The sequence below is a fragment of the Castor canadensis genome, chromosome 12 (assembly GCF_047511655.1).
Source record: "Castor canadensis chromosome 12, mCasCan1.hap1v2, whole genome shotgun sequence".
Taxonomy (NCBI): domain Eukaryota; kingdom Metazoa; phylum Chordata; class Mammalia; order Rodentia; family Castoridae; genus Castor; species Castor canadensis.
The window spans coordinates 31,109,967-31,137,105 of record NC_133397.1 but is presented as its reverse complement, the minus strand read 5'-3'; the positions used below and the strand labels follow the sequence as shown (position 1 = coordinate 31,137,105).

Genomic DNA, 27,139 nt, shown 5'->3' with positions numbered 1-27,139 from the left:
ATAAACTTTGGCGTTAGGCTAAAGTTCCAAAGACAAGTAAAAGTGAAGAGCTAAGAAATGATTAATCTGGTCAATGTGCTTATCCATCATATGCTTGCTTTCAATTTTGTGTTGAGACCTTTTATTCCATTAAGATGAAAGTAAAAAGGAGTCCTGTGGGAGGGTCCTAGAGAGCAACATTCGTGTCAGAGCAGGCAGCACTCACTTAAACCCTTTCACTTATTGGATGTTTCTCTGTTCTTTGTGTCTGTTCCCCTGGCTCCTATAAAGGGAAAGGGCTGCAAGCTTACACTTACCTCTGCACTTGCAAATAAAACAGCCATGACTGTCTTTCTGGAAGCCCAAGGTGCAGATTTTACTGCATGGGAGCTCTGGGCATTTCTTACAGCGACAGATGTCACAGCCGTGCTTATTCTTCCTGGGTAATTAAAATTTTGCCATAGGTCAGAATATCAGAAAGTCTCAAATGATGCACAAGCACTCAAACTAAGGGTCAATGTAATGATACTACCATTTAAGCAGAATGACTTGACTTTTGCTCTCAAACCTCCTGGGGTGATGTGTAATTAGCTACCTGTACTGATGACCACTACCCACCCACAACCAAGGTTTAGAATTGTCCAAGCACTTCTGTGCTTCTGGGATATAGCTGTTAGAATTCCTAAGATGTGAACACTGATTTAATTAGGAAAAGTGGTGCCACAATATAAAAGATGAACGTACAACTCTATGAATAGGAAGGTGAAGGATGATGTATCATTGGTAGTGTTGGATATTAGCATTAGGAACAAACGTCTTTCTTTTTTTAGGGCTGCAGGCTTCCTCAGAAAACTATATTCTCAGTGATTTCAGACACCTGTAATAATTTTAATGTCTACTGACACTTATAGAAAACAGGAGCACTTAAGGACCCTTAGACCTGGGAAGGCTACAAAAACACTGATAAAGAGTAAGTCTTCAGAGGTCCTTTGCTCAATGTCCAGTATTTACCTCATTAGGTCTAGTTTAAAAAGAATATAGCATTATCAGTAGATCATATGGTGATAATGTTGCATTATTTTACATTAGCAGTTAACAGATGAAACAGCTATACATCCATCTATTGGTATCATACTCATATTGCAGGATTAAGAATAATGAAGATATGCTTGAAATTTTTAAAAATAATGTTCCCAACTTAATTATCTAATTAAAATGAGACTTAAGATCCATTCCTCAATGTTGAACTTTCCAAAGGAAGAATAAAATAGATGACTGAAAGAAGATGGGCAAACGATATGAATCTAAGTCCCTTATAACTTGATACAAATGTATCAAATGAGAAAAGCAGGGAGACTGAAATGGAAGAGAGCAAAGGGAATAATGCAAGATTCTGAAAGGTGATTTTTCTCAGGGATCATCTTGCTATAAAGACTAAATTAAAAGCTAATATAGACTACAAAAATGAATGTGAAGTGTTTATTTCCTCCATGGAATAATCTAGATTCTTGTAGGGTTTGACTGAATAAAGAATACTTAAAAATATAAGTCATGGGCCTCATCTCCAAGGAAACTCCAAGGGTATATCTGGCCCATCTCCACAAAAGAGTAAACAAAACGTGATTCTTATCTTTGGACACAATCCTTTCCCTGCTTTCTGAATCACCTAGCAAAAAACCAGGATGGATATTCTGGACTCAGAACATCACTGACATATTCACAAAGACACAAACAGCCAACAGAATGTGTATGAACATTTCAACATGTTACACTTAATCATAAGTTCTCTGAATTAAGAAATACATACAGGTATCCGAGTGGACAATATTTGTCACAGATGATGGGTCTGCATTTCTTGGGCCGTGAGCGGCACTGACAGATCTCACAGTTATGCGCATCAGTTAGGAAGCCATAGGGACAGTCCAAGGTACAGCCTCGCTTCAGGCCTGAGCATAGCTCCTCTCCTGTAAAGACACACGGATTGTATGTTTTTTCCAAAGACAAATAGACCTCAGCACATCACTGCTTCATACCTTCCCCAAATCCTCCAATCTCCACAGATTTAAAGTGCTCAGCTCTACTGCAGCAGTAGTCATAATTAACAAGTACAGATTGTGTTATTTCTTAGTTATCACAACATGGCTTTAGTTTTTGGTATTAATACACAAAATGAAGTCCAACTTTGAGAAATGGATTTCTGAAGCCCAATTAGATGTGGTAGACTTTGAATGAACAGTGGGCTAATAACAATAATTAGACTAATGCAGTTTTTCATGAATCTTTTAAATTAGTCACCTCAAACTACTGACAGCTATTTATCCTAAAATGTGGAAATAAGAAACTTAACACTCCAAATTTCATTATTTTATTTTTATTGCATGCCATCGCAGATAATGCATCTGCTTAAATGTTCACATAGTATTTACTCTTGTGGGTTTTGGGGATGGTATTATATAACACTGCAAACTGCATATAGCATAAGGGATTTCTGACCCGTTCTTCCTTTTTAGGATATCTAAGTCATCCCTGTTAGCAGAATCTGGAGTGATGTTAAACTGTTCTTTGGTAATCAGTTACCATATTATTTTAGAAGAAAAAAAAAAAGGAAAGAAGCAATAATGACCTGTCAAAGGACACTATTGAAAATACTAGCTTAATCAAAAGAAGTCTTCTAAAATAATGTTTTTTTCTTTTTTTTTTAATTATATTTTTTTTTTCTCCAGAAAGAGGCCTGAGTCTGGGGCACCTTTTATTTAATCATTTTTACATTTACTTATATGTGTATACACTGTTTGTGCTCCACCTCTGCCCCCAGTTTCCGGGCAGAACCTGTTCTGCTCTCTTCTCTGATTTTTTTTTTTCAGTGGGACTGGGGTTTGAACTCAGGGTTTTGTGCTTCCAAAGCAGGTACTCTTAACACTTGGGCCACACCTCCCGTCCTTGTTCTCTGATTTTGTTGAAGAGAAAACATAAGAGGCAGTAAGAAAAACATAGCATTTTTGCTAGTTTGAGATAAAGATAACTATACAGAGATTCCTAGCATTGCTTCCATGTACTTGTATATTGCAATCCACATTGGTTCATCTCTAACAGACCTCTTCACCGCTTCCTGGTCCCCTTCCCATAGTGGCCTCTGCCAGTTTAAGATTACAATGACTTTAAAAGGAAATACAGGGCTTACTAAAATATAGCGAATAAAAATGTTAAGTGAGGAAAAGCATGCTTGATGATATAAATAAAGCAAATCGAGCCTGTTGAATTAAACGCAGAATTTAAAAGGACAGCATATTTAAAGAAGGAAGCTGATATGGTGATGGCAAAAGTATGGCAATGTTGGAACACCGTTTTGCAAGGACTGGTAAGAGGAGAGCAGAGACTATTAATGTTGGATAGATAAATGAATTTTATTTTATTTGGACAATTTCAAGACATAATACTGTAATGCCATGTAAATTGCTAAGGAAACCAGAACACATATGTCCCCTCTACAGACAAATCTTATAATCTGAAATTAAACCTTAAATACAATTAATAGGTAAAATGGGTCCACATTTTACATAAATATTTTATGGGAGCATCTTTTGTGAATCTTAGCTGGCAATACTTACATATTTAATTTGCTATCATTTAAAAGTGAAAATTTGATTTATGGCATAATTTTCTACTTTGTCATGATCATAAACCTTTCGTTACATTTATTTAATAAAACCTTGTGGGTCCGTAGCAACTGAATACTAAGCTGCATCCTTAAAAGAGAAATTCTAAGTGGCTCATTTAAGATTTTGTACTTATATGACTTGGAAAATCTTCCATTACTAAAGGAATGGTTAAAGAAGGAGAAGATTTTCATGGCTACTTTTCTTTCTTTGACACAGAGATCTAAGTTGTGAACCTGTTTTTTTCAATTACAAGAATTTTTAAAGTCATGATACTAAGTGGAGTATGCTGGGAAAGAGATGAATTAAACACCCTACTAGAACTTCCTGGAGTCAGTATCCTTGAGGATTAAATTACTTTTAACTTTGGAATTCCTTGCAACTGAGCACATTTGTGCCTTTATTTTTCTGGTCCTGAAAGAAGGAAGTCTTTTTATAGATCTCAGTCTAGAATACTCTTCACTTCTTTTAAAAAAGTTGCTGCATCATCATTCAAGTTTAAACACTTTGCTAAAAATAAGTGTTGTATGTATTAAACACTTGGTTACTAGCCTGTGGTGCTAATGGGAGGTGATGGATGGAACCTTTAGGAGGTGAGACCCAGTGGAAGGATATCAGATTACAGGGGGTTTGTCCTTGAAGGGGATATTGGGACCCTGGCCTCTTCTTTAATTCTGGCCACAATGAAGTAAGTAGCTCCTCTAGCCATGAATTCCCAACATGATGTACTGCCTGGCCACAGGCCCAAAGCAAAACAGTCAAACAACCATGGCCTGGAACTATATGCCAAAATAAACCTTTCTTCCTTATGTGATGTTTATCTCAGGCATTTTTGTCACAGCAACATAAAGCTAATGTATTAATTTATTTTGCATTGCAATGGAAGAGAATTCAAAACAAGGCTACAAAGTTTAAAGAAAGATATGAGACATTCATTAGGAAGCAGAATGGGCATGCCATCTTGACCTAGCACCTTTCTTACTTGATCCACATACATCTATAATTATAGACTTCTCTTAAGAGCAATACATTATCAAGGCGAACAGCTTGGACATTAGGGCTGGTCAATAGCAAGTACACAGTAAACCCTCTTCATTCTGGAAAAAATTAAAAAGATGTTTGCTCCTAGGGCCAAGATGTGTACAACTTAAGGAGCATTATCCATACTTTATTATAAGAATACAATATAGCCCCCAAGTAAAACAGGAGGTGAATGGTGCCTCTGGAGTTGTAATATACACTTCTTTTCTGCACTACTTCAAACTCTTGGATATTGGCAGTTTTCTACCAACCTGTTATCATCTGAGGTGACTATGAAGCTCCTAAGACTATTAAATGCAACACTGCAAATTATGGCCCCAATCTTAACCCCGATAGTATATGCATTAGTAGAAGTACAATGAAATGAAAACAAGAAGCCTGGCTTCCTGTATTTGATGCTACCTTCTTGGGATGCTTGACTCATATGTATTTCATGAAAGATGTGCTGGCTCTTTCCTTCTTGCTAGCTATTAATTTTATATGTCTGCATCAGTTTCTAGATAAAAGCATTATTTTATTCTTAGAATCAAAGAATGTTATAATTGGAAAAGAAGCTACTAATAATCTAGTAAATCCGCTTGATTGAAATATACGGACAAGATGCCAAAAGACTGCTCTCATTTAATTCATATATGTCATTTAGCACGGTTTGTACAGTAAAGGTTAAGTGCACTGTATCTGTCTGACAGCAGCAAACATTTCGAGTTAAAAAGCTAATATTATTAATAATTTGTGCCAATAAAATGTCAGTAGCTTATTAAGTGATGTTTTATTTTTTTGTTGCTATCGTACTTTCTTAAACATTTTGTATCATACTTCTCTTTATTCTAAATATATTTTTGAGAAACTGAGTCAGGAATAATTTAAATTCCCTGTATGTCTTTGATGAATTGCTTCACTTAGCAGTTCTGCAAGAATGCTATTGTTATAGGATAAAATACTAAAGCTATAATTTGTTCAAACAAAAAAATCCCTTGGCATGTACTTTGTACATACTTTTGAAGGACATGTTTCAATAGAGTTTTTATTTTAATCCTAATATGACTATGTATAAAAAAAAAGCATTATCATATCACATTAGCATATTACCAGTATTACTAACATATTACCAATATTAGTCAAGGGTGAAGACATTTTCATCTTCTTTGTATCCTTATAAGTGTTTAGCCTATAGTAGGCACTCAACAAATACTAGATGAGTGAAAAAATGAGTAAACAACAAACCAATGAAGAGAAGTATTTGGTGCTGGGATCTTTTAAGAAATCTTCATGTAAATGGGAACTAGTTCTAATCCCCAAGAGAAAACTTCAATGTGAATAGTTAGGACTACTGTATATATTTAAAAGAAAGGTTTTGATGGGATGCAGAAAAATAATGTTAAGGGAAAATTTTGGACAAGATAAATACTGTCAACCCATTACAATGGGACAGAGAACATACTATGTCCTACCTGATTACAAGGAACATCCTTTTTCACTAAAACCAAGAAGAGGAGGACATATGAATGTTAAAATGAGAAAGTACAAAAAACGTTATTGGTGTGAGTGTCCTGAAAGGACAGGAAGACTAGGGGCAGGATGGTGCAGGGACAAAGTAGGAGGGGAAGCTGGGGGCTTTCCACATCAGCTAGCTTGAGCTGACTCAGAAAAGGATATTATAAAGCAGCTAGTGTGTAAACAATTGCCACATGTCAGGCAGTGAAGTTAGCTTTGCATTCGGGGACTTACTCAGTTCTTAGAATGACCCATCAGTTAAAAAATATTACCTGTTCTCTACAGATGAGGACACAGAAGCCTAGAAAAGTAAAGCAACTTATTCTAATCCCTCATTTTCAGGTCAGACTGATGCTAGAGCCTGAGAGGGAAGTTGAATGCAATCCCAAGAATCTGAGAATCCAGTACCCAGCAATTTGGTTGGATCTGACTCCAAAGATGTGGCTTTCAAAGTTGTCAAATAATCAGGATAGCTAACAGGAGTGAGGGAGGTGGGAACAAAATGTTTAGACTTTTGTGCCATCCAGATAGACTGACAAATTTCAACTGATGTTTACATTTTTAGATACAGGGTTGTGGCAAATGAGTTGTCAAAACTAACTCATATGATGAGATGGATGTATGACGAATAGTGAGACCTCATGGGCAGAAAGGGACTGTAGACAAGAATGATGTTCAAAGGTATCTCTGATGCTGAAGGTTCTCTGCTCCTTCATTCAGTCTGCAGAGCACTGAGTGCCTTGGGAGAAGGCAGTGACTACCCTACTCTTGTTTGAGCAGAAGCCCAAGTTTCCTTCAAAGACTGAAGCTTCCTTTTAGCAGGATTTGCTTTGTAAATTACAGCACTGGGCTTAAAATGGCAGTATTTTATTTGTGTTTCAGCTACTGGAGTTTTCTTCTTAGAATGTCTTGCATTTAGTCATCATTGTATCCTAGGCACCTCATACAGTACTTACAACACAGCAGGGGTGAAAGAAGGGGGGAGGGTAGGAGAAAAAGAAGACTAGATATACAAATAGGTAACAAAGATTATGTTTAAAAAATCATTCAAATAAAATGCAGTGTCCTCCTGTATATACTTTTTCCTAAATGTGAGTGAAATGGAGTCTTACTGATACTTCTTTCAAAAAGTCAAAGTGTAACACCAACTCAAAGACAAGGTAGTGGAGATCTTCCTAACAGTCTTGATTTGCAAAAGGTCAGTGATATGCTTTGATTTGCTTCAGTGACAAATAAGGAAAACTGCTTCTTCAGATTTAATGATGAAAGTTCCTCCTGAAATGACAGGAGTCTTATATAAGCATGACCAGATTCCAAAAATTGTAATAGCAAAGTCTAGATGGGTGAGGTGACTAGGCACAATGGAATCTGTATTTTTAGACTTTTTAGAAGTTCAGAAAAAATTTAGGCATGATCCCATATTAAGAAAGAATGTGTAGCTCAAGAGGCATTAGAAGGACTGAAATATAAACACCTCATGACACAACTACCAATTATCTTGGTGTGAAAAAGACAAGGTTGGCAATTTATATAAACAAATGTGTCTGCCAAGACAATTCTCCAGCAAACATGGCTTTCCAAAGGGAGGTCTAAAAGGCATATGGGTGCAGGACAGCGATTGGCCCTTCCCTGGATAGAATTAAGTGCAGGAAGGCAGTACAGCCTCAGAGGGGTGGAGGCTTATTGGAAATTTAAAGATGGCATCAGCTACAAGCACAATGACAGTTTTATAAACTCTCTTGTAGCACTAACTCCACTATGCAGATAGCATAATGGTAACATGTTAACTGAGAATACAGAATTACTCAATTCCTATTTTGTATCTTGTTTATCAAAAATATTCTTACAAAAGAAAGTGATGAATGATTACAGCTAAGAAGAATGACAAACCCAAGACAAATGATAAATCAGGAAGTGAACATCTATCTATATTAAGTAAGCCCAAGCTTCTGAGGCCAGGATAATTATACAAAGTGGCCCACAGAAAGTCTGCTTATTATAGAACCATTATCTATGTTTCGGAGAGATTACAGAGAATAGAAGGAGATTCCAGAAAATAGACGAAATGTCAATTCAAAAGGGACAGAGGATTCTAAACTTACAGCTTGACAACTGGTAATTCTTCAGGAAGAAGACAGCTAGAAAAGAACGCATTGACCACTAGGAGCCAGGGAAGGTTCATAAAGTCCTACTCCCTACCAGCTTTAGTTTATTTTGCAAATGGGGTTGCCAATAAAGGATACTGCAAATGTAATGTGTTTTCATTTCAGATAAGACACCAGGGCACATGTGTCAAGACCTGCTTGTGGAGATGGAGCTGACATGTTTCTGGCTGCATAGCCCTACTAGACGAGTGAGAGTAGGAAGATCTATAGTGCTACAGAACTCTATCCTTGTTTCTGTACAATTTATTTTAATTCAGTGATGTAGATGAGGACATAAAAGTTGTACTTATTTATTATAAGCTTGGAAGCATAAAGAATAAAATCACATTACCAAGATTAAAATATATTCCAATTAGTTGGAAAATGACAAACTATTAGCATAATTTCTTATTAAATTAGGCCCTACATTTATATGATTAAAAAAATTGCAGTGTTCCAATGCAGAACAGATGAGACTCACCTAACAGCAATCTATGTGAAAGCATCTAGTGACTGATGCTAACTGCTTATAACCTCAGTATTAACTAACACTGTGCAAACCAAAGAGCTAATGCTAACTTAATCACTATAATAGCACTATACTGACCAGACCAAATACCGGAGTATTGTTTGTTTCTGAGCAACATTTTATATAAGGACAATGACACATTGTGTATCAGAAGATGGAAAAGGCCAAGTAAACTCTAGAAAATATTTCACCTGAGGAATGGTAAAAGGGACACTGGGTATTTATTCTGATAGAGAAATTAAGAGAATCTGTAATAATTTTAAACATGTAGGGCACATTCTCCCTAACCTTCCACCCCTCAGGAGAAATGCAGTATTCTTGTTCTAGTTTCAAAGGTCACGGCCTGGAAACATGGCTGGAGTCATGGCTGGAGTCTACATATAGGTAAAGCATATTTTAAGGCTTATGGCTACCATATGTGGAATGGCACACCCTAGGAGTGGGTCACTGGATAACCCAGGCAAGGGTGCTCTAGTGAGAGCCAAATGGGTGGTGAGAGGATGCACTCCAAAGCCACTCACATGTATCCCTGATATAAGTGGACAACAAGGACTATGTGAACACAATGAAACAAAGATGAAAACCAGAATAAAGAATTAGTTCTTTTTCCTCAAATGACTGTGTATTTGTTTATCTTAAGTATAATGCTTTCCCTCCTTTCTTTCAGGCTGTCAAGGGAATGTCTGAACAGGAGTAAAAAAGACATTCAATCACATAATATACTTTGACAAGATCATATTAGACCTCAGGAAAAAAAGAGTCTTCTGTCTACTTACTGTTTTTGCACTGACAAGTTTGACAACCACTGTGATCAAGTTTGAAACCATAAATGCAGTCCTTCTCCATCAGAGTGCAGTTTGATAGCTCCCCACACGCAGGTGGATCAATTGTGATGTAGGTTGGTTCTAATGATAAAAAGAGAGAAAAAAAAATCAATGAAACATATGATTACCTCTTAGACGCTATTCAATCTTTGAAATCCCACACCTCATATAGCAAGTTACAAAAATCTAATCAACAGTTTTCATCAAATTATAAACTTTTATAATTTTGTTATAAGCCTCTGAATATGAATATTTTTATCCAGAATTTTGAAAAGATTAATGCTCCACTTCTTTTTTATTTTTGGTACTGAGGACTGAACACAGGGCTTCATATATGTCAGGCAAGTGCTCTACCACTAAGCTACATACCAGCCACTCCACTTTGTTGCATTTGATCAATTTGTGCTACCCTCATATAAGACCTCTCTGATGGCCATCTTTACAGAAAACAAACAAGGGAGGTTAAAATTAACTCCATTTAAATTTACTGTTCTATTTATTCCTAATGTTTATTTTTTAATAATAATCAAGATAGCTGCATACTGTCAATCATCTCACAATCCATTTATAGTACTCTGAAATCTGTTAGCATATTTTTTTCAAGTTAATAAACCAGGGACTTTTTTAGAGAATAGTTTAAAACATCTGGATTTTTCTTATCTTTTTGATATTTCCTCACATATGATAGATATGATGGCTAATAATGACTAACAGTTTATCCTTGGGGCCCAGATGCTTGTAGGAGTGGCAGAATGAGATACAAGCATTCAGGAGAAAGGACAAGCGGTCATGATGGGAAGAAAGGCATAGATGAAACCAAGACTGGAGGGGATGCTTTACCCTGCCTGCCATGCTAGGAATGAAGAACTGCTCTAGGTAGTAATAGTAACTGCACACACTGGCATAAAGCCTATCATGTGTTTATACAGTGTTTACAGTGGTGTTCATAAATGCTTTGCAGCTTCACCACGCTCGACTTGAACAGGTGATATCATTATCTCCATGTAATAAGTAAGGAAATCAGGTACACTGATTGCCCATGGTTATTGTAGTAGTGAGTAGTGGACCTGAGATCTAAACCCATGTTATCTAGCTCTATAGTCCCACTCTTAGCTTTTGTGCAATACCACACCTATTTAATGGTACCTAACCTGTGGAACACCGATGAGGGATAGTTCACATAATGCCAAGCTATGGGAAGAATGTTGCCAAAGGAAATACAGACACTGACATATTTATGTAGCATCTTTTTAACCAAAAGATACTATGACCTTCTTCAAAGTAAGCTATTTCTCACAATATCTCTGTGAAGAAGCCAAGTACAGAATGTCTCTACCTCCATGTTCACAGATGGAAAATATGAGGTGCAGTGAGGGTAACTGGTTTATCTAAGTTTACATAGCAACCCAGTAGCAGGCTGGGAATAGAACAGAACAGAGGTTCCTGACCTCCTGTCCAACACTCTATCCATTAGTCCACACTGTCTTCTCAAGTTTCATCTCCTGTTACCATGGAAGACAGACCAAAATAAGGGTTTGAATTGTCATTACTAAGATCAAGAGTCCTACATTTTAATCCACCTACTAAAAGGGGACAGTGATTCAATTCTCAGGTAGGAGACAACAAAGACTTATCAGCAAGATGATCTGACCAGCATTCTCCCTGTAAAGTACATATGACATGGCAATCACACATTCTCTACTTTTACTATAATATTCAGCTAAAGAACATCTTCCTTGAAATTTTTATATGAACTTTCCACTGCTATAAAATTTCTAATTTCCTTCAATGATTAAGTATTCTTTCTCATAGATAACTATAAACATCAGAAAGTTCAAGTTTTTGTATAGCTATCCTTATCTCACCTAGCAAAACCCTTTGGTCCTTCCTATTATTAGAGATAAGGACAAAATAGTTTCTGCTGGGTAGTGACGGGGTTGGGGGGAGAGGGAGGGGGCAGGGGGTGGTAAGAGAGGGGGTGGGGGGAAGGGGGGAGAAATGACCCAAACATTGTATGCACATATGAATAAAAAAAAAAACACAATGAATTAGATACTTCTTTCCTACAATCTCTTCAGATTTACTCCAAACATCTTCAGTCTCCAAACCGATTCATTTTTCTTTTATTACTATTCTTGTTAGACCTAAAGTGATGGTTCTGTTCCAGCCCTCAACCATAAGACTGCCACTGTTTTGTCAAAATTATTTTAACAAGTATAAGACAGACAGAGAGGAGAAAACTTACGTCAGCTTTAAGTAAGCCATACCTCAGATTATCCCAGCAAGGAAGGAGTACTACGTTCTAGAGAGTTATTAGACAAGGATTAGGGATGGATTCTGAACTCTACATGCTCTGCTTTAGTGGATAGCTAAAGAAACATCTTGTTCATTTTTACAGACTAGAACCTTGTACTCCTCACTGACATTTAAGATGTGACACTTATGAGAAACGTTTGCCTTCAGAAAATACATTGTGGAGAAACATATATTTGGGAAGATTAAATTGCCACCAAAACTGCACTAACAATCACAGGGTGGCGTGGAATCCTACTCTTACCGAGTTACAGGGATTTGTTAGAAAAATGTGTTGTCCACACAGGAAATCAACGTGAGTCAATGCCCTGTATAGCTATCCTTATCTCAACCAGCAAAAACCCTTGTTCCTTCCTATTATTGCTTATACTCTCTCTACAACAAAATTAGAAATAAGGGCAAAATAGTTTCTGCTGGGTATTGAGGGGGTGGTGGGGGAGAGGGAGGGGGCGGAGTGGGTGGTAAGGGAGGGGGTGGGGGCAGGGGGGAGAAATGACCCAAGCCTTGTATGCACATATGAATAATAAAAGGGAAAAAAAAGAAAAATGTGTTGTCCAACTGTATGAAGATGCTCTGCTACCTCTAAGTGATATTTTTCACCAATAGTGTTGTTTTTGCTATTTTTTGGTATATGTTATGATTAATGGATAGAATTAGGATTGTGACCTGTGGCAAGACAGTGAAAAAAAAAAAAAAAAAACTGGGTTATTTGAGGACCAGAATACAACACTGACTCAGGGAGTCCCATGTTTTATCCAAATGGCTTTCTTCACTAGGAACATAGCCATCCTACCTACAGACATATATCTAACACACATTTCTCCAGACAGACAGTGTGTTCAATATGCTTTCCTCTAACATTCAGTATGACAGCTTTTGTTCAGTTGAACAAATGAAAATAAAATACACAAAAGGGCTGTTGAGTATATGCTGGCCCAAAAATGTGCAGGTTACATATTTTAGATAAAACAAATTCTACTGGATGGATACCCTTCAGGCCTCAAGACAATGTGGTAGCATGCAAGAGGCAAAACTTTTTGTGCTTCTAAAATTAACATTTTCCCATTCATTTATGACCTGGAAGAAATCAGTTAAGTATACACACTACAATGTCTAGCACACTCAATATTTATTATAAAAACACAAAAAAAGCAACAAATCACTTATTTGTGAAAACTGTCAATTTACTCTGGAACAATTCAACTTTCCTTTGATAGATCAGGCTGAGTGTAATAACATTCATTGTTATATAGGCATCTTAACGTTTTGCACCTCACTTTATTACATTTAACAAATATTTTTCCTATTCAGATACAAACCAGAAAGTTTTTTTTTTGTTTGTTTTTCCCAGCGATCCTGGGGTTTGAACTCAGGGCCTTCTGCTTGCTAGGCAGGTGCTCTATCACTTGAATCATGCCATTTTTGCTTTGGTTATTTTTGAGATAGGTTCTTGCTTTATGTCTGAGTAAACCTGGACCCTGATTTTCCTATTTAGCTGTGTGGCTGTGATGACAAGGCATGCCACTAAGACCCTAGTGGCTAGCATTAGAGGCTTGAGCCACTGGTACCAGCCCAGAATGGATTTAAAAGCCTTTGGGTTGGTAATGCATGTGTCTTGGACCCTTCCTGCTGTCATCCTACATCCTTGCAGTAAATGTTGATTCCCAATGGACATGTCTTTAGGCAACTAGTTGTCTCCTAGTATTTTTTCTGATGTTGCCTTTCATTATTCAGTCCACAGTTTATACCTGGTTTCCTACCATGTGAGGCCATACCTAGAATATGTGCAACAGAAGCATGTGACATTACAACAAAAACATGCAACTATAAATGATCTACCAACAACCTGATCTGACACTCTGCTTACAGTACAATATTTTAATTATTATCTCAGAAATGGTCTTATTGCTAGTATCAGGGTAATTTTTTGAGAAGGAAGTACTATAAGAAAACTGAAATTCAATTCCTTATTCTTAGTCATAAACTCCAAAGTGAGACATATTTGACACTAACCTGAAGGAAAGTATTTTAAAACAACATTGCATTTACAGTTATGAAAGATTAATGACCAAGAGTGGATGAGATTTTTAATTCAAGGAAGTTCTCAATGGGAAAAGAGGTGATTTTAAAGAACCTAAAATCGCAGTATCACAGTATGATTAGGCACTGAGGAAGTGTTAGTGAAATGTGTGAAATGTGCATTTTGCTTATCTCATAGTTAGTGTTCTGAAATTTATCAGGAATGGTTATTATTCTGTACTTTTCTCTACTCTATGCTACAATGATTTGCATACAGAACATATCTAAGGGGTCTTAGCCTGTAGACCAGAAGATTCTTATTTAAACCCCACACTTTGGTACTCTTATATTATGTAGGGTATGGCACTGAAATTATGTACCAGAGAAAACATGCCTTTCTAGAAGGATGATGGTGATCCTCTGCCCTTGGCAAGTTTGGTGAACAGACCATGGTTGAACAGAGGTCCAGGTGAACTTTTGGAGGTATCACTGGATGATACCTATTGCTTAGAGCAAAGAAAACTGTCCCCTTTAAATTGGTTGGGTAAAGATGTATTAGGAGACCTCTTTCAAAGGAGAGAAATTGTTAAGGATCTCCTCGTGTGGGAGAATGAGGAAATGCTTGCACAAGGTGGGGTTTTAGTGAGGGAAATTCAATGAAGCAGTGCTTACAGGATCGTGAAATTCCATCTCATCTTGTATTGAATCAGCTGAGGAATTAAAGAAATACCTTAATGTCCTCCAAAGGAAGAAGGCTTGAAACAGCAGGAATTCATTGTCTTTGGCTACAACTATTTCTAAAGGGAACCCTGGAACAGCTTCTTTGTGGAGAAGAATTCTAGAAATGGTTTCTGAGCCTAGAAGCAATAAAGAACAAAAATGGGTGTTTGTTATGTCTATATCCAGTTGCTGTTTCCTACTCTGCATTTGAGTGGGAACCTTTTGTTTTCCTGAGTGGCCTTTAAAGACTCTCCAAGTATCACACACAGTCCAGTAGAGTCATTTTTATGAGAACCCTTGGGATAGTGTTGGATGTGCAGATGTTCAGCCATCAAGTTTTATTCCAAGTCTAAGAGGACACAATTCTGGAAGGAAACCTCTGATAATATTGCAACTGGATAAGCACATTATTTTACATGTCTTTACAATTTAGGACATTTCTTTTATAGCCTAGGAACTGCAATGAACTCCTTTTTAGTAAAAATATTTTCAGGAAAATACTGATATTTTTAAGAATTACAGGGCCTCAGACACTAAATTTCTGAAAAATAAAACCAGTATTTTCGATTGATAGTTAAGTATTTCCTAGCAGCAATTTTATGTACCCAATAAGGAAATTGTGACAATAATGAATTTAATCAAATATAAAGTTAAACTGGAAATCATGATTCTAATTTCAAGGCCATAAAAATAGATCATAAATAACATATTTGATTATTTAGGTGTTACAAATGTGTTAAGCATATCTAATTGGTTTTTTTTTTTTGGTTATTTTCTTTTATAGAGAATTCTCCTAAAAGCAGCAAGGAGAGTAAGAAACTGAAACTTAAATTCAAACTTTGATTTAAAAAAAAGGAAAAAAGACCAAAAACAAATTCAGCCATTGAAGATGCAGATTTAAAATTTTATAATAATCTTATCACATTATATAGTTCAATGATTGTAGAAAAAAAACAGAACCAAAAAGAATGTACTTGGACCTTTAGTTACATTAAAAAATGTGTACAAATTATGCTAATTTGCTTCTCAAACAATTAATATAATCAATGGGTACTTCTAGTTCAGGTTTATGTAGCTTAAACAAAAATGTAAGCAGATGCTTTTAATTTGGGGTCTAACCTGTATTAACTTCTGCTTCAAAGTGAATCCATACAAGGTTCTTCTCATTAACTTGATTAGTTAGGCGCTTATTACTCATAAATAATACTAATTATCTCCACTAAGAAATGAGTGAAGCACCCTTTCTGATTAGCAGTTCTAGGAAAGCTGCAGTCAGTTAGCAGTTCTTGAGTATGGTGAATCTGGAAATGCACAACTGTGGATGGCACACACCAGTCCTCTCAGGTCAGCTGTATAATTGCCTCTGTCAGGTATAATCATCTGGTTCCAGATTTTGAATGTCTACAGAAGTGCTGCCTTTTGGTGCTATGCTTTGAGGTAGCAGCAGGGCTGGAGGACCTCACTATGGGTAGCAGCTGTCTTAGCAGGGCCCTTGATTCCTAGGCATCCCTATTTACATGTATTCACACACTAAGGAAAGTCTGTCTGAAAAACCTCACTATAGGCATATTTCTAGAAAAAGTACTTTTAAAAGGCAGATGCATTCTTACATGTCTTTTATTAGTGAAAAAATTTCAAGTAGGAGCAATAAGATAAATGAAGCTAATTCCTATCAGGCTCTTGTTTCTCTTATTACTTCTTTTGGGCTTAAATCATGCCTAGCATTTTTTACATAGTTCTCTGTAAATTCCCAAGCCTACTTATTTGATTGTGAGAGACAAAAATGAACAATTACGTTCTCTTTTCAGACTTAATTCAGGCACTTTCTTTCTTAAAGTTGTGATTTTCTTTTGGCTGGACTTGGTTAAGCCATGTGAATATCCAGTAAGTAGGAAAATTCCAAAGCCTCACTTACTTTATATGGCAGTTCAGGGGCTAAATATATCAGCCTCCTTGTAGCCCCACCAGTTAATAGTAGCCTGTCCAGGACCATAAAACTGGAGATAAGACTAGCCAAGACAGAACTGAAGGAGATAGCTTATCTGTTTTACTGTATCTTCATATGTCATTCTGTTACCACAGTTGCTTTTCAAATGTGGCCCAAAACTAGTCAGAACACCATTCAAATAAATCACCAAGCTGTCAGCATAATTGAAGCCTGGGAAGAGAAGCATAATAAAGATCAAAATTTCCCAAGTGAAGCTAGAGGGAGAAAACTATTAATGTGAACAATAAGAAGAAAGAAGTCAAAGATACAAAAATTCCCTAATCTGGAAGTGGGAATTTCCATGGGGTATGAATGTGTACTTAAAAGTCTCATTAAATCATGGAAAAAAAAAAACTATAGTTGGAGTTTTCAAATTCTTTTGACTATTACACATTAAGTTATCCCTTTCCCTCCTTTGTATATATTTCTCAAAGTGACACCTACATCCTTGTAATTTCTGCAACACTTAGAGCACTCTCTTTGTTTTATTTTAAAATGATGGTGTGAAAATGTTCCCAAGATTTGTATTATTTTGTGGTCAGATAGAGAAACAACCATACATTTATTTTTTAGACCTATTTATTAACTTTGTATGCTTTTTCCAAGGAATCTTGGCTGCTGGATCTATTTTTCTTCCTTTACTAATTTTACATTTAATGGGAAAAGACAGTAGTATGATTATGAGATTATTATTAAATGACCACACAGACAAAAAAAATGTTACAAAGTGGGGAATCTTTATCCAGGAATTTAGCTTGAGACAACTGACAAAACTGTAAGTAGATTTCAAGAAAAATCTAGGCCTTTTATTTTTGTCTTATATTTTATTTCTATTTTTTTATTATTTATTTTCAAAGGGAATCTATCTTGGTACCTTTTAACTGAAAACACACCACATTTGTGTGTGTGCATGTACATTTTAATAGCAACATTCTACTTAGGCAGGTGGGGTTGAACAGTCAGGGGTCTAGTTTTCTCAACCCAAGTACTAGAGAAGATAATGCCTCATTAACTGACTATATCTTCAACACCCACCACAGTATGTGTTCTACAGTATTGCTTACTGAATGAATAAGGAGGAAAAAAAGACCTTTAAGCATCTAAAGTCAAGGCCACATTATTTGAACAAAGGACCCCTAGTCAATATTATCCCTAAAAAGATAGAATATCTGACTTCTTCACCTTTAGGGGATTGGACAGTTAATTCCTTAGGCTCCTCATCACTGTGGCAGCCCCCTGCACATAGGGTGGTACTTAAGGAATGAGCTCCACTAAAGTAGCAAGCTACATCTGAGGGCTGCTATAAATGTGGCACACTTGTAAGAATGGAAACTGAATGGAAATCCCCCAAATCCAAGTAGTTCCAAATGAGATATTCAGTAATAACATTTAAGTTTCTGTGATGGGCTAAAATATGATTTCTGTCTTTGGCTCAGGAATGCACAGAAGTACACAAAGCATTGCAGAAAGTCTCCCATGAACATTCTTAACATAAAGTCAGACACTCCACGTTTCAATTGTTGGACTACTTACTTCTGGGACTTCCCCATTCCTTGATGACCCCAAATGCAAAAAGAAATGTTATTATTAGGATAGTGCTGAGAATAAGTGCACACTCATTCAACTCAGGAATTCATTTTGTGCTGGATCAAATATGGATACTTTTGCCAACCGCCTAGCAAATTTACTGCATGATTAAGCAAAGACTGGCAAGAATCAGAGGAAGAAAAGGGAAGAGTGTAGACCAGAATGCATAAGTGTTGGAAATGGTATCCCAGAGCCTGGTCTAATGATAAGGGTTGAGTAGCTCATTGATTTTGTACAGTGAGGTTTTGAGTGAGTTTTGAGTTTGGCTGGATCTGAATAAGGCTGTGCAGAAAGCAAGTCTGAAAGGACAGACAGAGCTGGGGAGAATAGGTCAGAGCTCTCAAGCTGAACGATGTTCCTAAGCAGACACAGACAAGTGGAAGTAGGAAAGAGTCAACTTTCCCAGAGGTCAAACAACAAGCTTAAAATTCAAGGCAGAGGCTCAGGAAAAGAACTGGGGATCAAAGACTAGGCCACAGAGATCAGAACATCAGTAACTGGGTCTCAACAATGAGAATGCAGCCAGGATCAAGAATGGCTTTTGAATCTGAGCCATGATGATCAAGAACTTTCTTATTTACCATGTCATTTTCTTATCCTCTCCCTTCTCACAGTGGATGTCTAAAGAGAAGCAAAGCCAAGCTCATGCATTTGGAGTCAGAAAACTTTTGAGTCCCTGCTCTCTCATCATCTGTCATTATGTGATGAAACTTTCTGGGTTTCTACAAAAATGTTCAGCTAATAAATGGTATGATAATCAGTTCTGCATTTTGAACCCTGTCTATTGTAACTTAAGCATCCTTTCCTATCTCCACTGAAAACATGAAAAGCATCTGGGATGTGGGTAGGTTTGGGATATTTTTTCATATGGTCTGGTAAGCTTTGGACCATGTTAGTGACCAGTCACTGGTGCCTTTCACCTTTGCTGAGTGGCAGTCTGAGATCATTGTTTCATGTTTTGACTATATCTATGGTGTCTCCAAGAGAAGAGGAATCTCTTAGTCATCAGCTTATCCAATGTGAGTTTCAACAATGACTGTGTATGTCTGGCTGACCTTGTTTTTCCTCTCATTATGGGAGCCTTACTACATCTTTAGGAATAAGGGCAAACTCATCACAGTATCATTTATGGTGTTTTGGTATCTTGGCCAGAAGTTTTGTCATTTTCAATTTAAAAGAAGATATAGAATACTCATGTCTAAAAACTGTCTTTGATTAGTAAGTCTTAGTTTCAGTAGGCCACTGATCTCAAACTTACGTCAACATTAAAAGAAAGCCCAATCAGTAGTTTCACAGTAATACTGGGAACGTGTCACTCAAAGAATAATGTTCTCATCTGTGCCATGACTGTGGCGCTTTCCTCCTCTTCAATTAACTTCATCTGGCATAAAATTTCTATGGAATCTTTTTAAAACTCGGTTCATAGAAAGGATGACAGATTCATTGTTTTGAAAAGATCTGAGCTTGCTGATCCCTCTGAATATCCAAGCCCTGTGGCCATCTCAAACTTACAGCTTATTATCTCTGAACATATTTGAGCTTCACTAACAAACACAGAGTCCCTGAATTGTTTTAAAACTGAGCCAATATGCAAAGCAATAGCTATCCACTTAGGGTGAAAAAGAAGACGGATCTCCAGCCTTCCCACTGATAGCCCCACTAAGATGGTTCCACCATCATACAAGGCCCATAAGCAGGAACATGGTGGGCAATGAACACACAAACAAGCACATAAACAGACCTCATGTGAGTCTGCAATAGACCCAAGGCAGACTCCAATCATATTATGAATGAATCTTTTTCTTTCTGTTTTTTGAATACTCAGGCACATTTTAAGTAGAAAAGAATAAGCTGCAGCCAGGAATGAAGTCAGCACTCAGAACACACACTGTGAGGTCTGGGACTGGTTTGGGAGGTGGCTTACAAACTCAACTCTAAGTTTGGTCCTGCAGGCAATGGGAAAAACAAACCCAGAACACTACATGACTCTCGGAGTCCAAAAGGACCACGTACTTGTTGGCCTTAGGATTTTTTTGGGGATTATTGGGTCTACAAAATAGGAGCTGGAGCCTTGACTCCAATCTTATTTCCAACTGGTGATTAGCATTAAATCTGTGATCTCAAATAATACAGATATGGGTTGTTTCAAACAGGCCTGATAAACCCATCTAATACCTCAGATGGAAAAGTAAAATCTACTTGATGTGTAAGCAGGTATCCCCATAGATGTAAATGGTAAATAGAAATTTGGTCAAACTGGTAATAAACCAAACTAAAAGAACTACAAAACAAAGCACTATATCCCTTAACGTCTTCTGACAAATTAAAAAATGTGCTAAATATTCAGTACTGCTCATCTCATTTCAAGTTTAGATCAAACTGATGATTCAGCCCCTGGACCAGGATCTGGGGCTGTGGGGACCCCTGTAACACAGTTCTCTATCTGTGTAACATTGGGGGCTGATGCAGGGAGCATCTGAGAGTCTCAGACTGAGATATGGGAACAATGCTGTTCCTCTCGGCCACCAATGATGGGGACATCCATCCATAGTCAAGGGACACGCCTTAATAAGAGACATTTATTTTCCTTCAGTCTGCCCTATTATTTTGCAGTAATACTGTAGCAGATACTTTATACACTTGCATGACATTTTATTTTCAATAATCAGATACACAGCCCAGAAAACAGTTCAAATAGGGCCTTTAACAATCATTCACTAGGATTGTTCACTGTCTCCCAGGGGTAGGTAGGCCTTGTATACTAAACAATGTGGAATCATTTTGTTCTTAAAAATACTGGGATATGACCACCTCAATATATGCTTATGGTCACTAGAAGTTATAAAAGTACTATGTAGTAGATGTATTGGTATTTTTAAAAAATAAACACACCAGGAGTTATGCTTATAAACAGGTGTTATTGATAAAAGCACTCACTTTCAGAGGCTATCTGCTTGTGTCAAAATGCTGGTCATGTAAAACTCTATTTGAAACCTGTCTTCAGAGTTGCTTTCAGAGCAAATTACTATGTCATAGAAGACAAAGTGCCTTTATTTTACTCTCACTTTTGGCTTTCACTGAACAGTTTTATCCAGCTACATCACCCACCCTCTTCACCAGACTTAGACATGAATGACGTTGGTCATTTCCTAAAGTCTAACAAACCTTCAGAGTCAGGAATTTACAAAGCTGAGGATATTCCAAAGGATATGCTGTGAGATCTAAAGTCAGTTTCAAAAGAGAAGCACCAAAATACTCTGAAAGACTATATTCCTGGAATAGGTGTACAATTTTCTTACATGACTAGTTTGAAGGCAGAAACACTTCAATTGAATAGTTAAGTGTTGGTATGTTTAAAAGCAGTTTCATTGTATAGTCAGACCTTATACTGGGAATAAACAAACATGTTTCATAGGGAAGGTATCATTGGGTGCTTTGAATACAGTTGTGCTGGGAATAACCTATTCCTTAGAACTAAGGCAATTAGTGGAAGAAGATGAAGATAAGAACTTTTAAATAAGATAGCTGAATATTGACACACATAGGTAGAACAGAATGTCTTCAAAGTTGGAAACTGTGAGTACTAGTTAAAATGCGAAATAATATTTTGTTGACAAAAGCTAAAAAGATACCAATTCTACTACTTTATCAATGGCTGTACCATAAGGAAGATGGAATCTTTCTTTCAAAGTCTGTAAGCCTTTTCCGAAGGCCTTGTCTCTTAATAACCTTCATTAACTTCTGTTTGGTTGCCTAAGAGTTGTCTCTTATCCAAAAAAGTTTAGCATAGTCTCAAAAGAGATTGTGTTTATTTAAGCTTGTTGGAAAAACATTCCTATCATTTCAAGAATGACTAAATATTTTTTATTCACATAGTTGGCATTCCAGACCATGTTTTCCTGCCTCTGTTGATTAGATGAAAATTAGCAGGCCCACGTCTGATCTATTAAATGCAATTATTATCTTAGTAGGAAAATCATGAGACTACCAGCAGTAATACCCTTTTAGGTATGGGAGGTGAACAGCAGGGGGAATAAAAAGGAACCTACCCTGTGCATGTTACTTTTAACACAGGATACTCAACAGGCAGGACTGTTGGACTCTACAAACCAAGAAGCACAAAATTTTCAAAACTGTATGTTTCGGAATCAGCTCTGGGAAATTCTAAATAGCAAGGCTTATTAAGCAGCTTCATAATGTAGTGAATTAGTAGTTTAAGACAATCTTCATTTTTATTTGTAGAATTTTAGTTAGCCTGGCAGTTTCACCAAAAACCGAGTCTGAAGTACACGGCACCCCTGACACAGGCGAAGACATACAAGCCTGGGCAGAACATCAAGCCATCAGCTAAGTCAGGTACCTCTCCTCTCCTACACGCCTTTCACAATGTCTATGGTCACACCTGTGTAGCTACTCCTATAAGGGTGGAATCTAACAACTAAAGAAAGCCATTCATATGGCATACAATACATTTCTGTATAGCTATCAAAACTAAAATCTTTTTTTTTTCATTTTTCTTTTATTATTCATATGTGCATACAAGGCTTGGTTCATTTCTCCCCCCTGCCCCCACCCCCTCCCTTACCACCCACTCCGCCCCCTCCCTCTCCCCCTCCTCAATAGCCAGCAGAAACTGTTTTGCCCTTATTTCTAATTTTGTTGTAGAGAGAGCATAAGCAATAATAGGAAGGAACAAGGGTTTTTGCTGGTTGAGATAAGGATAGCTATACAGGGCATTGACTCACATTGATTTCCTGTGCGTGGGTGTTACCTTCTAAGTTAATTCTTTTTGATCTAACCTTTTCTCTAGTACCTGTTCCCCTTCAAAACTAAAATCTTGAAAGTGATACTTTAAAAAAAGATGTGAATATCTTTTATATCCATTTCAGTTACATTCTAATGTCATTTTTTAAATATCTAAAGACATTTTAGATGATCAGAGGAAAAAAATAAAAGTATTAGAAAATTCAAAATTTGTGATGCTGAGGTTAAAGACCCTGGCTAACACATGGTCATTTGTGATGCATTTGGTGCCCAACATATGACCTTATTTAGACAAGCAGAAAATAGACTGTTACATTTCAATTTCCATTTTTGGAACTAGTTTCCAGGACATTTAGAGTTAAAAGATGAAACAGCATGCCTAACAGTCTTGAGGATATTACGAACATTTTATTATTCTTGGCTTACTAATAATAGCAAAGTATATGGCACTGAAGCACTACCACCCATAAACTCAATCTTGATCCCTGTAATGTTCCAGAATGTTAATAACATGTGACCCTGTGGCATCTTTTACTTCACTGCCTCTTTGGGGTCAGCCAAACTATGTTTGACTCCTTGCCACAGAAGCAGTAGCTTAATCATTTGAGATACTGTTCAGTTGAGGAAGCAGTATGGGCAGGGCAGGGATGGAAACATTTTTTCCTTGTTTCAAGAATTCCCACCCAGATATGTGCCTGGTACAGAATTTTCTGGCAGTCTAAGAGAATCACTTGAAGGGCAGCATGAATCCAGCTATATCGTCAACATTCATGAGAAGGAATATAGTGCTATAAGATGAGGACTGATGATGAGGCAGCCAGTACATCTGACAGCTCACAGACCTCCAGCATGAAAGGAAGAGGAATACAGCATGAAATTTCTTGGGTGTGCTGATGTTTGAGTTGATGTGGCTTACTAAATCCACATCAGTTAAGACATGTCTAATATTCGATCTTCAACATTATCCCAGGAAGGACAAGGAGTTTCCAAGTAAGCAAAGGATCCAAGAAAACCAGGTGGCAGGAAAAAAAGACAGTTGATTTTCTGGTTTAATCACATTTTGTTGTAAATCCGTACACAGCGAATCCATGCACAGTGAATCTCTTATTCCTCCACTTCAAGAGTTAGTTGATTAAGTCCAGATGAACAGAATTATGAGGTCTGTCTGAAACTAGGCTCAGTATCTGATAATGGTGCTGCAAACATGCTGCTATAACATACAATGGAAAATGTTTTTAAAATAGTTATTAAATAATACGAATAGAATAATATTATAACAATTATTATAGAATAATATGATTTACCCTCATTTGCTCATCACCTGGCTTTGACAATCTATAAAATACTTCCTGTCTGAGATAGAAAATGGATTTTGCTTTAGTCTCAGAGAAAAAGCAACAGTAGAAAGGAAACTACCCATTCACCCACTATAAGCAAGGAGTTAATTACTAGCAACTGGAATGTAATTTTGAATGCTACCTTTTAAAATATTACTTAAGTTGTTCTTAATTCTTGAAAAGTGATACTCTGGTGTTGGCTCCAAAATCCCCAAGGGTCATCAAAGTTATCAACTCCTCCCTGCAGGAGGCTCTGAACACAACCCAACCTGAAGAACACTCAGGTCACAGTGGTCAGCTGGACAGGGTCTAGCCACAGTCCAAGAAGAGACAGCAGATCGGGTTTGACACTGACACTTCTCAGTCATGATGAAATGCTTATCCCTTGCACCAAATATCACAACTAAGTTGGTCCCATACCTGTCCATGTCTCTTGTGTTTTTCTTATTTAGTGATCATAAATGTCACACACATCTTTTAGATAAATTTCCTCCCCAACATCTTAACTCCAACGATAAAGTAATCAGATGTGTGATGGAGGCAGCATCCGGTTCTTTTGGTGCTTATAACATTAAGAACCAGCTTACGCAGAATTTACACTCAATAGTATTGGAAGAAAAACCGGAAACTTATTCTAAATACCTAATTGTGGCATAAAATTTCTTGCCTGCCTAAGTAAATGAAATAACAATGCAGGGGCACCGATTCATCATAAAGGGTGTCTTTAAAACAGTAAGGGTTAAATGTGACGGTAGTATCAGCCTTACAGGGTCTGGGGAAATGGAAACTCCACTCAAAGGCTGTGATTCTGGACTTCAGAGGCTGAACAAGAATGAACAATTGGCAGATTACACACCAGTCTTGGGAGGCCTATGAGGCTCCATGGGGATGAGGCAAGAACAAAGTGCTTGTCAGAAGGGCAAGTAGTCAAAGTGAAGCTGATTGGTACAATTCACCTGGAGACATGTGGGCTCACTGGATAGCAAATATACAAAATACTCTACTTTCTGTTCTCCAAATGCATTTTTGAATACAAGCATCCTAACACTGTTCTTTCTTCAACTGATTGGCAGTGCAAACAGCTGTCAGCTTTTTAGGCTCTGATTAAGGTAACCCTGTATCACAGGGCCTTTCTCAGTTAAGGAGATCTGTAGGAAGGGTTGGGACTTCCTATCCCATTCTTTCTCTCCTTCCTTCCTGCCCTCATTCATTATTTATTCATGGAAAGTTTTTGAACATCTACTTACATATTGGTGAATTTGCTACTCACAGGGTACCCAGTCTCTTTGTGGAGGGCAGTGCGTTGTCTGTCTCAGAGGCAGTGTTATATACAGGGTTTACAGCATGGGTTTGGGACACACTGTGCCACCACAACTGAGCTGCATGATCTTAAGCAAGTTATATGAACTCTGAGTCATGGATTCTGTGATGATAAATTGGCATGCCAGTACCCGTACTGAGGGATGCTGTGGGGATAAGGTACGATGATTCTCTTAAAATATTCAGGCCTGGTCAGCGTGCAAGAAATGTTAGCTACTGTCTCTAAGGGTGCAAATGCAATGTTGCAAATGGTATTGTCTGGATCCAAAGACCTAATTCTGTAGTTCTCTCCCTTTTCTGATTTTTAGTTTAAAAGGTAGGGCTGTATCTTCCATGTGTACACTCATGTCACAAACTTTACATGCTATTCCACAAATTTCCACCCTAGCTCTTTATGAGGTTCTAAAAATAAAAAGTAATGAGACTAAAGAATAAGAGGAGATGTAGAGAAAAGCCAGCAAAGCAAAATATGAGAATACAATCAATTACAGACTTGCAAACTGAAATGGCTTATCTGTATACCTGAACTGGGTGTTGACAGTAACTTCTAAGACTTCCTCATGAGTACTTAAGTGTCAACTTAAAAAGCACTTAGGTACTTGTAAGTCAAGTTAGCTGTCAAGTAACAACCTTGTCTTTAAGGGCCCCAGGTTTATGTCCCTGGTCCTCTGGGAGTAACCATTTATTATGCAAATAAAAATGTAGCTGAACCTGGCTTGGAAGGTATGTATCTTCAACAACACTGACAGTCACAAGGTTCTTTCTCCCTGCATATCCTAACATGCCATACTTGGTGGTGCGGTAAGTTATTTACAAAGATTCTAAAAGCACAATCCTTGTGTGCGGTTAACTCTTCTAATTTCAAAACTCAACGTACCTTGAAACATGGCTAATAGGATAAGAGCAATGCCTGTTATGTTCTTGTATGCAGAGAAATATACTGAGTGTCTAAGCTGTGTAATATACCAGTGTTTCTGTTTTTCTCTAAATGACTAAGGCTGACAGCTTATTTATTATACATTAACACCTTAAAATTTTTCTTTCATATACTCCATTTTGAAATTATATTTATGTGTGCTATTGAATGGTTGCTGAGAAAATACTGTCAAATGGTTCCTTAGACTTTCTTGGACTTATACAATAAGACCCCTTCGCCTTATATTATTTTGTAAGTTTATGATTATTAATAAGTAAACTTTTAGTAATGCACTGCTTTTGATTCTGTGTCAAAGAATCATTTTGTCCCTACTGTAGCTTAAAATTAGAGTTACTGGAAAGCAAATCACCTTACGCAAAATTCACTATTCCACTATGGCAAAAACAAAAACAAGAAACACAAGTTAGATTAGTTTTCTGAGAACTAGAAAATGGATTCTTCTGAAAGGTCTGATGAAGAGAGGTAAGTGCTAGAGCATGAAAGAGACA

The 27,139-nt window shown here is 37.1% G+C and overlaps 1 protein-coding gene across 5 annotated transcripts in view; it reads right to left on the bottom strand.

Annotated features, from left to right (window-relative positions):
* Crim1 (cysteine rich transmembrane BMP regulator 1) overlaps nt 1–27,139 on the bottom strand; it is a 185,714-nt gene that overhangs the window by 36,273 nt on the left and 122,302 nt on the right. For all 5 annotated transcript variants that reach the window (XM_074049499.1, XM_020170120.2, XM_074049498.1 and 2 more), the window contains 3 exons: nt 9,620–9,748; nt 1,787–1,943; nt 297–418 (listed from right to left, as the gene is read on the bottom strand). In XM_074049499.1, coding sequence (XP_073905600.1) covers nt 297–418; nt 1,787–1,943; nt 9,620–9,748 — 408 coding nt within the window. The remainder of the gene's footprint in view (nt 1–296; nt 419–1,786; nt 1,944–9,619; nt 9,749–27,139) is intronic.